Source organism: Mastomys coucha, unplaced genomic scaffold (assembly GCF_008632895.1).
Source record: "Mastomys coucha isolate ucsf_1 unplaced genomic scaffold, UCSF_Mcou_1 pScaffold8, whole genome shotgun sequence".
Taxonomy (NCBI): Eukaryota; Metazoa; Chordata; class Mammalia; order Rodentia; family Muridae; genus Mastomys; species Mastomys coucha.
In genome coordinates this window covers 57,194,585-57,209,132 of record NW_022196914.1, presented here as the reverse complement: position 1 = coordinate 57,209,132, position 14,548 = coordinate 57,194,585, and the positions used below count along the sequence as shown (strand labels likewise).

Genomic DNA, 14,548 nt, shown 5'->3' with positions numbered 1-14,548 from the left:
GCTGCAACTTAAGTGAAGAGCTGGTTAGATACATGATGTGCACTCATACAAAAGAAAACAAAACCAGCAAACTCCTTAGTAACAGAGAAAAAACTTCAGACTTAAGGATGTGTAAACAGATATATAAAAGCACACTCAATATGCTGCTGGTGTGTGTGTACACCCCCACGGATACACACACACACACACACACACACACACACACAGATGGACACACTTATTTGACCTTTAGTATAGATGAATATGTACATATGAAAGTTTAGAAGACCACGTACAAAAAGTAACCAGTTTCTTGCAAGAAGTAACACAGGGAGTTGGCACTTCTTATATTCTCTATATATGTAATGCTGATATTTCTTTTATATTAGTAGAAACATAAACAACAAAACGTGTTAAAGACTATAGACTACAATCGTGTATTTGGGAACATAAAACATTTCCAACACCACCTTCCAATAACTGATTGAATTTTACTACCTGCAGAGTCTTACTAGTCAGCAAGGTTTAAAGATCCTCCATACCTGTTAATACTAAAACAAAATTGGTTTCCCTGCAGTTTTTTCTTGGACATAAGAAGTAAAACGTTTTAGAAACTTAGGGTATTCTCGCTTTGCCACTGCTCTTAACACCGATGCTGGCGCCCATCCTCCTGGGTTCACTGTAAATAAAGAAAAGTCGAACTGATTAAGACATGGTTTTCCACCTACCTGTGAAGTATCTACTGTACTCCTTTGCTTTTCAAAAATTCTCCATGTTGGAACAGCTAAGATTTCAAGCTGAAACTATTCATCCCTTAATGCCCACCCATTAGACATTAACAAGTGGCAAGAAAGGATGAATTACCATTCTAAACTAGGTATGATTCTCCCAAATATCATGGAAATACTAACACAACAACATTTAAAGTTATTTGTTCATCACTCTCAATTATAACTAAGTAACAACACGTGTTTCTTTAAACATTTGAGTAGTTATATCTTTGAATAACTATGGACATTTGAGTATTTGATTAGAAATGTTATAATCAAGACTGCAGATGCAGAACAGGACAGTAAGAAACCAAAACAAATGAGAGAAGGGGTGAATCATAATGAAGTAAGCATGCTGGAAGCTATTAATGACTGGTGGAGAAGACTCTAATTACAAATACATTCTACCAGGCAACTATTAATAAAATGGCTCTTAAAATTTATGACCTATATAAAGTTGTAAAATGTACGCACCTACTCATAGCTTTAAAAAAATTCTCATATACTAGTTCTAAGGTAGAAATTCAGGCATGTAGACTTTTAATATCTTCCACACAATTCTATATATAACTTATCTCCAGGTTAAGAACTAGTAAATTGGATATTTTTATCTAGACGATGGTCAAGAACCTACATGTTACCAATCAGAACACAGAAGAACTACATACCATTAGCTACATATGTAATCTTGCACAGAATGTTGTCTCTGCTTATCTCCTGGTCTCCCTCTGGTGGACTTACTAAAGTTTGACAAATCATAGCAATATTGATTTTGGCGCGGACACACCGATTGTTCAGCTGTCAAAACAAGCAAACAAACTATTATTAGTTTGTAGAATATTCCTCAGTTTATAATCTCTGTTGCCCTATTACTGCATTAGTTTAAAATCGCTATAAAGTCTTCAGTAAAACTTCCTTAAAATAAATAACGGATGCATGCTTTTATTTTATATGCACAGGTGCTTCACCTGCATGCTTGTCTGAGCAGCATGCATGTGCAGTGTCCAAAGAGGCCACAAGAGGGTGTCAGGTCCCCTGAGATAAGTTACAGACAGTTATGAGCCAGCACATTGGTGCTAGGAGTTGAACCTAGGTTATTTAGAAGAACAGCCAGTGCTTTTAAGCCATCTTCCCAGCTCCCACTTAAAATCTTATAATCACCAATTAACATAAGTCAAACTGATAGACACCAGGCTTTTCCCTCTTTCAAAGTACTAACTAAAACTAAATCAAGTTAGAAACAACAGGTGTGCAGCAGTTGGTAATGGCTTAGGAGATAACTTTAGGACATAGGCTACTCATAGGACCTAAGCCGCTACCTTACCAAACGCAGAAGAAAAGTTACACAGTTCCAGAGTGGGCACTGACAGCCATGGCACCTGTCTTCAGAAAACACAAGGGCTGTCCCAAGCAATCTAACATAAATCTAAAACATATCAAATCAAGTATCTGTTTGGGTGGAAGGGGAATATATGTATAAATGTAGCTGCATTACATATTTAGCTTTATATTACAGAATTCTACTCATGTCTATGCTATACTCACAGGAGCACTATCATGATCCACAGAAAAATTACAAACTATCCAAGTTTCAGGGTCATTTTCAGTCAAGGCTGGGATCTTTCGAATAGCAGAAAGATACAATACGTCTCTCTGAGAAGCAGGCCACACTCTCTGTGAAAGAAGTAAAAGTGTTTTGACAATTTGAATTATTTTTTACTCATTTCATACAGAAAAAGAAAGAATGAATCAAACAAATGAGGAGCCACCTAAGGACCCTGTAGTTGAAATGTGTCAAACGTAAAGCAGGGAACATCAGAATCCCTGAGAGATGCACTATAGAGAGTCACTACCTTTCCAGAATATTCAAAGGAGTACTATTCTTTTTCCATTTAAAATTAGTATAAATTTACCATTTTAACTATTTTTAGTACACAACTTACTATAATATAGTTATAGTCATATATATATAATTACAATATTTCTGAAATTTGCTATCGCTTCTGACAGAAACTTTGTACCCATGAAGCATCAATGGTTCATCCAATTCCCTAGTCTCTGTCAACGCTCTACTTAGAGAATCAAAGACTTGCTGGGCAGTGGTGGCACACGCCTTTAATCCCAGCACTTGGGAGGCAGAGGCAGGCAGATTTCTGAGTTTGAGGCCAGCCTGGTCTACAGAGTCCAGGCTGTCCAGGACAGCCAGGGCTATATAGAGAAACCCTGTCTCGAAAAACCAAAAGAAAAAAAAAAAAGAATCAAAGACTTAAAAAGCAAATAGGACTACAACTTCTATATAAAACCTCTGAATTAAATTATTTACATTTAGTATTCTATTTTTAATATATAAGAAAAACTATTTCTATAGAAATGGCATTCAGCTTATAACTGGAACACATGCATCCTTGGGTTCACTACCCAAGACAGTATAAACCAGGTGTGGTCATGCATGCTTGAGGATCAAACATTCTAACTATATAGTGAGGTCGAGGCCAGCCTGGGACACATGAGACCCTACGTCAGACAAGAAACAACAACAAAACAAACATAAAGCAGGACTAGGCCACAAGTAGGCACAGTGCCACACCTATAGTTGCATTTACTCAAGAAACTGAGGCAGGAGGACTGCCTGAGCAACATGGAGACCTGTCTTAAAAAATAAGGACAAACAAAAAAAGTAATGACTACAAAGCTGTAAGGACAAGAACAAAAGTGACTCCAAATTTAGGGGACAAAGTCTTCCTTCATACATGATCAAAGCCAAATTGAATGGAGAAAAGTTGTAGACTGTTATCTGACTGCCAAAAGGATTATTGTAAAACCTTGTCTAGCAAGTTGAAAGTAGTTACTCCTTAATTTTTGTTACATTATGTAGCATTTAAGTCATTTTATTTTTAGTTCTTAGTCTAAATATAACTATAGTGCTTTCCCCTGCACTTAGTATTTCTGAGGTGGAATACTTTTAGTAGCCTGCTTCCCAGAATCAATTATTTTCTAGTAATAAATTTCTTCTGCTTATTTTTTCTTTCTTCGAGACAGGGTTTCTCTGTGTAGCCCTGGCTGTCCTGGAACTCACTCTGTAGACCAGGCTGGCCTCGAGCTCAGAAATCCACCTGCCTCTGCCTCCCAAGTGCTGGAATTAAAGGCATGCGCCACCACTGCCCAGCAAATTTCTTCTGCTTAAATTATTGGTCATTTCTCTTCATTTATATCCTATAGGACAATTATTTGATTAGTGCTTCCTACACTTTATGTTTCACATTAGACTCCCAGACCTGCATGCTGATATAGAAGAGCTCTCGTTAAACGTTTGTAGAGCAAGCAGCGGGTAAAAGGAAGCATGCTTACATTTATAGAAGATGTCTCATAAGGACGCTGGGCTCTGGAATTCATGTTTGTTTTTCATATTCAACTCAATCAAGAAACATTTTTAATAGTCAGACAAACCCCACTGAGTAGGAAAATGAGGTACTCACTGGATTATTATATGATTGTTCATATTTAAACAGTATTGCTTTAGGTGGATTTATTTATAACTTTGTACAAAGTATCTGAGGCAGTTAAATACCTCAGAGAATAAAGGAGTTATTCTGAGTTCTATCCCTGGGGCCCACATAGTAGAAGAGAAAACTAATATTAGTGGGTTGTTCTCCACAAACACAGACATGCACACACATATGTGCATACATATTCACGAGGGCATGCCTGTGTAAGCACACACACACATGCACTCAAACAACCACACACAAAGTAAAAAAAAAAAAAATTTGGCATTTTAAAAAAAAGAAATAGCATAACAAAAAAGCAAGAAAAATACTATAATAACTCAGCAACATTATACTGAAAGGCAGTGGGAGAAATAGTATAAAGGAAACCAATTTAAATATGCTTCTCTATACTCTAAGAATACAATGAGTCTCTCAACTTCTTGATTCCAGAGAAGCTCTGTAGATAATGTTCATATTTGGCAACAGTTAATGCATATACACTCTTATCTTCATTACTGTTCTTATAGAAAACTGTTACTCATTTGCACTTGAGAGCTATCATTTTTAGGGTGAAGCACTAAAGAGTATTTAAAATCAAGTCTAGAAGGCTCCTTTTTAGACTAGTTTAGAAACTAGCTACAGTCTTTAAACCAGTGCTGCCTCTAGACTGTATTACTCAGAGTCTTGCACATATTTCTGCTCTAAATGGCCTGATATAACTTTCAAATATATGACATTCCTGAGGTTGGAATCATCTTTTTTCTCATTTACCATTATCTTATTTGCCAGTTAAAATAGCTTTCATTAATTAATTTATTCATTCCACACACCAACATCAGCACCCTTTCCCATAATCCCTTTGTCTACTCCTCCCATTCCTTTGAGAAGGGGGCACCCCTAACCTCTAAAGGCACCACCCCACCATGGCACATCAAGTTACTGCAGGACCAAGCATACACTCTCCCTCTGAGGCCAGACAAGGCAGTGAGCCAGGGGAACAGGATCTACAGGCAGGCAATAAACCTACTCTGGGACAGCCCCTACTCCAGTTGTAGGGGGACCTGCATTGAGACCTAGCCGTACTTCTGCCACACATATGCTGGGGGCCCCAGGTATGGTTCATGCTCACTCTTGGTTGGCAGTTCAGTCTCTGGGACATGAATAAAGTCTTTAAGTCTCAGCTGAGCATGAAAGCATAAGCCTTTAATACCAACACTTGGAAAGCAGAGGCAGGCATACCTCAATGAGTTCAAGGTTAGCCCGGTCTACATAGTTGGATAGCCAGGGATATATGGAGAGACACTATCTCAAACAAACAAACAAATAAACAAGAAAAACAAAAAAGGTATTTGGATATTTTGTGGGATTTAAATTTAAATTCTTGCCATAATTGACTGCAGCAAATCTGTATGCTTGAGTCTGAATTATTTACATCTTTGGGGACAGATGACCAAACCATTACCTTGTGCGTTTGATAAATGATGATTGCATTATCAGCTAATGTTTCCACCACATGAAAGTTTTCTATAGTAGCTGAAATGAAGAGAATTATATTAGCAGCTGCAAAAAGACTATAAACGACGTTATGGTAAAGCAAATAGAATCCTTCATTACCTACGCTACCTCTAAATGGAAGACAACTAGTACTGTGTACGAGGGCTGAGTTTCCTTTCATTCTGCAGATGGTAGCAGTGAGGTCTGATTACCAGGAAATTTTCTCCAGTGCAGTATCTTCCATAACAAGATAATCCATTGTAATCATTACTGTATTAGCCCATGTGAAATAGTCCCTAAAGTTGCTACTCCTCTCTTTCACTTATCTTACTGGGTTGGCGTGTTCTAGTTAGGCATAGGTGATTAGATTATATTTGTGAGAAACAAATGTCAAAATGCCAATGATAAATACCTTATGATGCTCAGAAAAAGCTGTATCTAGGAAATATAAGTCTAAGAACACATACTTGAAAATAATGAAACCTAACTACAGCATGATTCATATGGGAATTTATCACACAAACAAGACAGTTTAGAAAAGAGCAGATGAATGAGTCTCACACAGCAATCCTGATTTCCTATTAATTTGCTCTGTCACCTCTGATAAATCATATTTTTTTAAAGATTTATTTAGTTTATATATATGAGTACACCATTGCTCTTTTCAGACATGCCAGAAGAGAGCATCAGACTCCATTACAGATGGTTGTGAGCCACCATGTGGTTGCTGGGAATTGAACTCAGGACCTCTGGAAGAGTAGTCAGTGCTTTTAACCACTGAGCCATCTCTCCAGCCCCCTGATAAATCATTTAATATAAATGAATTTTACTTATTTGTATGGAAAATATCTACCTATCATAAGATACTATTAAAATTCCTGAATCCAGTGATATAATATCTTAGGTGTTTTAAACAATTGTAGTGGTTTGAATAGGTTTGGCCCCCAAAGACTCAGGTGTTTGAATGATTGGCCATAGGGAGTGGAACCACTTGGTGTGGCCTTGTTGGAGTGGGTGGGGGCCTTGTCGGAATAAGTGTGTCTTTGTGGGGGTGGTGGGAGCAGAACTTTGAGGTCTCCTGTGCTCAAGATATACCCAGTGTGGCACACAGTTTCTGTCTGTTGTCTTCGGATCAAGATGTAGAACTCTCAGCTCCTCCAGCACCATGTCTGACTGAACTCTGCCATGTTTCCCAACATGATAATAATGGACTAAACCTCTGAACTATATAAGCCAGGCCTAATTAAATGGTTTCCTTTATAAGAGTTGCCTTGGTTACAGTGTCTCTTCACAGCAATAAAACCCTAAGACAACAGGGAAAAAGTCTATTTAAAAGTAAGGTACTACTAAGTGTAGTTGTACATACCTGTAATCGTACAATTTGGAAGGATAAGGTAGGGGCAAATAATCCAAGGCTAGCTTGGCAACAGAGTGAGATCTTATCTTAAAAGGTATGGGTCTGGGAGGTTGTTAGTGGTAGACTAGATGCCTAGCATATGTGAGGTTTGAGCCCACTACTACCACTTGCAAATGAAGGTAAAGTATAATTATGCCTATATATGACTCACTTGATATTCTCTATAAAATTTGGTAAACTATCAGATATAGTCAATTAGGTTTGATTTGACATTAAACTGAAATGAAGACAATTATTTGGTAATATATTAATGATGATAGCTTACTTTCCCAGTCATTGCGAACATCAACATTCCAAAAGTAATTGCAGACCTCATGTCCTGTAACACCTTTAACTGCATGAGTAGCTTTCAAAGGATCTAGAACGATTCCATTTTCTTCGACTTCTCTTCTGTATACCTAAGGGAAACATTTAAAAAAAAAAAAAAAATCAAAAGACTTCGAACCCTTGGCTCTTGGGCATTCTAGATCAGGTAGCCTATTGCTCCCATGCAATGCATCCTTAACTACATTTAATAAAATGTAACAAAACAAAACAATAATCAAAAGATTTCTTGGTGTTTTTAAAAAAAACAAAAACAAATACAAAAATAAAAAAGAAAAGAAAAAGAAAAGGGTAGACTCTTGAAGTACAAACTTGAAAGTATGCTTTTAAGTTGAGCTGATTTTGCAAGGTATGGAGGTATGTGCCTGTAATCCCAGCACATGAGAGGTTAAAGCACAAAGATGGCAAGTTCAAGGCTAGCTCGGCCTACACTGCATGTTTGAAGCCAGACTTAAGGCCCTACCTAAAAAAAAAGTCAGTTGTTTTTTAGAATTGCAGTTATGAAAATCTATTTATATAATATTTTGTCATAAGAAATTAAAATTTCTTATACACGGCAAGGATATTTCAAAATGACAAACCTAAGGTAATTTCTTTTCTTTCTTCTTGTTTTGTTGTTCTTGTATTTTTGAGACGAAGTCTCACTATGTAGTTCTGGTTGTCCTAGAACTCACTATGTAGATGAGTCTGGCCTCAAATTCACAGAGATCCATCCACCTCTGCCTCACAAGTGCTGGGCTTAAAGGCATATCAATCATGCCCAGTTCCATAAATTCAAACCATGGTAAATTCAAACCATGAAAAATTATATACATTAGCATTATGAATCAAACACTTGCAAAGGCTGTTTGACACAGCCAGCAGGACCAAACAAGACTGGTTAGAATACAGTATCAAACAGGAGATTCAATGCTGTTTCATTCAGCATCAGGAACAGAATCAGAAATGCAGTGGGTGTTCAAATACTTGTTGAAAGAGATGCTGGAAGTAGAAATGGCAAATGAATTATAAACAGAGATTTATGTTTTTAAAACACTGAGGCTGTGTACCTTAAGTGATAAGTGTAATCTATTATTTCAAAACTATAGACTGCTATTTAGAGAAATCTGTGATAAGTTCTATCAAGAATAAGGAACTATGGCAAGAACAAGCTGCCTGCTGTGTTAAGATGTGCACACATATGACAAACTGTCTTGTGCCATCTCTTCTTGACATGTCTATATGCACATTATCAGGAAAACCAATTCCACTAGCACTCCAACTGGAAATTGGACTTTTAAAAATTTATACATTCAAAGTTTGTAAAACTATTAAGTATACTCCTGATCCTCTCTAAAACACACGTCGGCCTGGCTTTCGTATGACTGCTTAGATATCCTACTGTAGATCTAGATCACATTGTACTTGATGCCTTTGACTGGTCTTTCAGGTCTCTCCTTAATTCTTCCAAATCTGTTTAAGCTCTTTAAATGATATACTACACAAAGTAGAAAACCTATTGCTACAGAAAAATCAAATTTCTCAGGTTACTGTATGACTCTGATATATAACCCCAATTTCTCTGTCTCTAATGTTGTGAGGTATATGAATGCCTTTTCTTTACTCATTACAGGTAGAAGAACTTCACTTAGATTTCTCTCCATTCTTTCACATCTGCATTTCCAAAGGACAGCGATTTATCTGAATAGTAAGTGTGGGGCGAGGATCAGAGATCAGAGCAGGAGAGAAAATAGACCAAAGAGAAAGAAACAAAGTAAAATCTGGGAACAACATTTACCACACTTAAATTTATGATTGAAAGAACTATTCTAGAGCCTGGAGAAATGGTTCAGCATTTAAAAGCATTGGTTGTTCTTAGAGAATCAGGTCCTATTCCCAGCACCCAGCAGCTCACAACTGTCTCTAACTAGTTCTAGGCCATACGTAGCAACACCCTCACACAGATATATATACAGGGGGAAAAAAAAGAAAGAAATATCTAAATAGAGGGTCAACAGCAAACTGTAATCTGTTTTACATATAAACTCTCAAATTTTACTTTCTCTGTTGTCTAGGTAAAACAGAATATTATTCTTATAGATTTATATTATGATCACAAATCTACTGACAGAAACAAAGCCATGAAAAAGGGGAGGAGACTTTACTTCCCAGAATTTGGTATTTCTTTGATGTAATAATTTGTTTTAACATTTTATTAAATACTGGTATCAAGTAGCCTTCACTTAGCAACCTGAATAATTTGTGTAGGAATTACCTTCATTTCTCCTTCCTCTACAACCAGTTGCCAATTTGCATCACCACCTACATCCTGTAATGAATAGTTCATGTGGTTCTGTACCATTTCTTCAACCTTGAAAAGAAAAATAAAGTCATGAGAATTTACATGTCATAAGTAAGTCATTATGTTTAAAGCAGAAGAGCACTGCTTAGTTCAGCTAATAAACAGCTCACTTACAAAGCTCAGGTTAGTAAATGTTCTATCAGTTCAGGCACACTCAACACATCCAGATTAATGGACTAGGAGAAATGCAGGGTGATCCTTGCTTCATTCAAGTAACATCAACTTGGGTTACGCATCCATTACTAAAAATCAGAGATGATATCCTAAAGCACAAATCATGGAACACTGAGGACAAAAGGGGGACCCCTCCCATCACCATCTAGTCCCAATGTCTCTCTATATAAAGCTCTGTAGAGATTAGAAAGCTTGTTACGTGTCAAAGTGAGAAAAGTTTATTATATTAGTTAACCTCTTTAGAACCTAAACCAATATAAATAACCCTTTTCTTTTATTCTAACTCATTTTTCTAAATTCTTTTACAAATAGTATTAATAACATTCATATATGTGAGCACTTAAATATAACCACATTTAAATTTATTGTTTCAAAATGTCTACCTTCTCTTTGCTATCAAGGACTGAACCTGGCCAGGGTCTTGACTGTGTACATTTTTCTAGATCTACTAAATTTTAGTCTTGGTATGTAACCAAGGTAAGCAGAGAAAACAGAAGACACAGTTCATAATCTCAGAATCCTAAATCACTTACTTGGACAATTACTTGGAAATGAATTTTACAAAGTCACAGTTTGAGATGTTTTGAATAAAGTGGAAAGTTAGACTATTATGCTAACACAATAATTTTAGTAATAATTACATAAAGGAAGGCAGAAAGAGTCAAGATATTTACTATACTCATATTTAAAAGTTCACCCTGAGTATAACTAGTAATTTTCCATAAAGTATATTGTGCTTGCCAGGCATACTGAGCAGGAAGCTAGTTTATACATTTTGAAATAATGGTTTTGAGGCATAAACTCTTAAAATACTGATAATAGTTAATAATTTTCTATACTTAAGAATGTCCTCAATATATTATAGAGATGTATACTTCTGCTATATCAGTCTTGATTTGACAATCATCTAAAAATTTTTTTGACAAATTGTTAATACTGACTCTAAAATCTAATTTTATACTAAATACTAACAACATTTTAGTACTTTACTAATAATTCTTAAGACAATGTGAGTGACTATAGATTTTAGTGTTGAGGAGCTTAATAATTTACCTAATAGTACATTCTATAATTTTGTCCTTTTAGTTGTGAGCCTTCGTATTAACTAATCAATCTTGCCAGTGATATAGTCTAAAATTGTATACAGCTTTAATTAGAAAAAACAAAAAACAGATAGACAACTCTAGGTGCTGACTAGAGAAAGCCATGTGCCTCTGAACTCTGTGTGGGCCAGTTTGCTTTGTGTGGGTCAATGTGACTAATGAAGAATTCCAAGTTACAAATACATACAAGGCATGTGATTCCCATGATAACAGAGACGTGCCACTAAGTACAGAAAAGAAAGCTATCCCAGTAGTTTTGCCTTGATTCAATGGCCTGTCACTAGAGGAACACTTTACCTCTTATGAGATTCCAAACCCTAGAAATGTTTAGATTTGAAAAGTATTGACTTGGGATAAGAAATGGGGGTTAAGAACTCATGTGTTTATCATGGGTTTAGAGGCATAAAGAAACCCTACTTCCCAAGACTTACAAGTGAAGGAGGAATGTGACATATTTTATTGTGGTAGAGACAAAGAATTCAGTCCAATACTTCCAGAGTCATCTACAGCTCTTTTGTCATAACACATGCAAGTAGTTGTGGTTTTTCCATAGATTATTTCTGAAGTAGCTATTCCAAATGTTTGCAAATATTTTAATTTGTATTTTTCTACAAAGGAAATCATGTTTAACAAATATAATCTGATAGGAAAGAGCACAATATACAGAAATTAAGCTGAATCTAGATCTCTAAACCATTTTTTAAAAATGATATTCCTATAACAAAATTTTCAAAAAGAAAATTGCATTTAAATCAAAGTTAACTGTTGTCTACAAGCCGGGTGGTGGTGGCGCACGCCTTTAATCCTAGCACTTGCACTTGGGAGGCAGAGGCAGGAGGATTTCTGAGTTCAAGGCCAACCTGGTCTACAGAGTGAGTTCCAGGACAGCTAGGGATACACAGAGAAACTCTGTCTCGAAAAACCAAAACCAAACCAAACTAAACCAAAACCAAAACAAAACAAAACAAAAATCTATTGTCTACAGACAGTTTAAAGTCTTATTTTATTTTGGCTAAAGAGGGCTTGAAAAATCCAACAAAGAAACACGATACAGCTAGAACCATTCTCCCAAAAACTCAAACTGGAGTAGTAAAAGCTTTACAGCTATTCTCATAGAATCTTTTCTTCACCATGTCTTCCTTGAGATAATGAGATCAGAGTTAAAAACCATATGCTGCAAGCAAATTTTCACTAAAATGTGTTCTATGCTCACTGCATATGCTCACTGCCAATAAGACTATAAAAGCTGTACCTGTGGCACCAACACTCAGATCTAACTTAAAAATCTGTCCAGTTTATTGTGCGTACATGCGGAGATCTAGAGATAATTAAGTTTGATGGGAAGTCAAAGCCATTTTATCAGGATTAAACTGTGATATTTCAGGAAATATTTTGACTAGTAATAAATGCTATCACACCTCTCCATCCTCAAACAGATTATTTTATTGCATGTTGTGTGTATGAATGTAAGGGGAATAACTAACTGGAAGTCAGGACAGCCTGTGGGAGTCCATTTCTCCTTCCACTTTGTGGGTGGCAGCTCAGGTTGCCAGGCTTGTTGGCAGAACCATCTTACTGGCACCCAAGCTAACTAGGTTTTACCTAGAGTAGACACTGAATCTATCCACCACAGGATCCTACCAATGAACTATAAAAAAGTAGATATAAAATACAGGTAAGGCATGAAGGGGCACTGCTCAAATTCCAACCTCTTTTCTTCCCATCTCACATCCAAATCATTCAATATACTGTCACGCTAAGATACATTATAAATTTGTAGTTTATCTGAAACAGTTAAAGCCATAGTTTTAAAGAGAAAATCGTCCTTTGATGGTACAAACAAAAACCTAGAAGGGCTCAAACTTAGTTCTGATCCTTTCTTACTCATGCCAGAGAAAACAATTTTGCTTATTGTTATATAATGACAAGACAACAGAGGGGCTTGCTGAATAGAATATTAATAAATTAACAGAGCACTGCTATCCAAAAGAAAATAGCCAATGATGTTAATGAATGATTCACTGAAGAAATACAAATGGCTAGCAGACCATGTTTAGCCTCTAAGACTGGGAAAAATGAGCTGGAGTATTTAGTGTCAGTATAGAAAGTAAAAACAAAACAAAACAAAACAAAACACCCACAAAAAAACTAGCCTGAAGTATAAATAGGCCCAACTTTCCTGATGAGCAGTTTTTCAATTAGAATAAATATAACTTAGACATTTTCATAGCCTTTGTCCCAACAATTTCACTTCTAGGAATACAACTGAAGCAAACATTTCTATAAGTATATAAAGATTTATATAAGAAAACTATTCCAAGGATGCTTACTGTAGTAACTATGAGAAAAATTAAAATTGTTCAATATTAGGTTGAGTAGGCAAACAACAATGTGCAAATATTCAAAATATAGATATACACATATACATGTATATATAATATACATAAATATACATATTACATATATATGTATATTTATTAATATACCTATAATAATGGAGAGTAAACTTATTAAGTACATCTTTAAGAAGGTTATAAAATGGCTTACTGGAATTATCTACTTTGGTAGCAAAAAGGTAGTTATTAAAGTGTGTATTTATCAACATATGCCTGCTGTGTGTGGTCATGTGTGGAGTATGTGTGTACGAATGTGTGTTTACCCTCCTTTCTAGCTCTGCATGTTATTTTTTGAGAAAGGGTATCTCACTCAACCCAGAGCTCAGACTTGGCTAAACCATGGGCTCTCAAGCTCCAGGAATCCTCCTGTCTCAGGTTCTGCACATGTAAAGCCACAATGGCCAATCAATGTTTTTCACATGGGTCCTCTTGCTTATAGTCAGTGAAGACAGGCTTTATTGACTGAGCCCTCTCCAAGGCTTTTGCTTTTATTTTCTCTTTTGTTGTACTGGAAACTGAACCCAGAGTATGCATAACCATAGATAGGCCCTAGCTAAGGTTTTTGTATGTGATTTTTCTTCCTTTTTCTTTTTTTTTTAAATGTGGGCTTGCTATGGTATCTAGTTTGGACTCAAGCACTTTAGCTGATATGGTTGTTATACCTTGGTTCCTACATATGTTAAACATAAGCACATCAATAGTGAGGCTTGTCAGCTTGGTATAGTACTTGCTATTAAGCCAGAAGACCTGAGACTTAGTGCCTAAGAGCCACATGGTGGAAGCAGAAAAAAATAATCCCTCAATTGTACTCCAAACACAAAAATTTTAAACAACATCGATAATGACTTATTATTTAAATTTACTTTTTAATTAATATTATTACTTGTTAGTGTATTTTATGCATGTGCCAATACATATGTAGAGATCAGAGGAAAACTTTAGAAAGCTGGTCATCTCTTTCCAATGTGGGTTCAGGGGATCACCCTCAGGTTCTCTGGCTTGCACAACAAGCCTCTTTACCCACTGAGTCAGCTTGCTTGCAGTATGGACATTTATAAAATA

General features: G+C 36.1%; 1 protein-coding gene across 3 annotated transcripts in view; it reads right to left on the bottom strand.

Annotated features, from left to right (window-relative positions):
* The window catches only part of Cert1 (ceramide transporter 1), a 103,380-nt gene that overhangs the window by 3,802 nt on the left and 85,030 nt on the right, over positions 1-14,548 (bottom strand). For all 3 annotated transcript variants that reach the window (XM_031360338.1, XM_031360339.1, XM_031360340.1), the window contains 6 exons: positions 9,727-9,822; positions 7,414-7,546; positions 5,700-5,770; positions 2,295-2,423; positions 1,418-1,547; positions 522-658 (listed from right to left, as the gene is read on the bottom strand). In XM_031360338.1, the coding sequence (XP_031216198.1) occupies positions 531-658; positions 1,418-1,547; positions 2,295-2,423; positions 5,700-5,770; positions 7,414-7,546; positions 9,727-9,822 (687 nt within the window). In that variant the 3' untranslated portion in view covers positions 522-530. The remainder of the gene's footprint in view (positions 1-521; positions 659-1,417; positions 1,548-2,294; positions 2,424-5,699; positions 5,771-7,413; positions 7,547-9,726; positions 9,823-14,548) is intronic.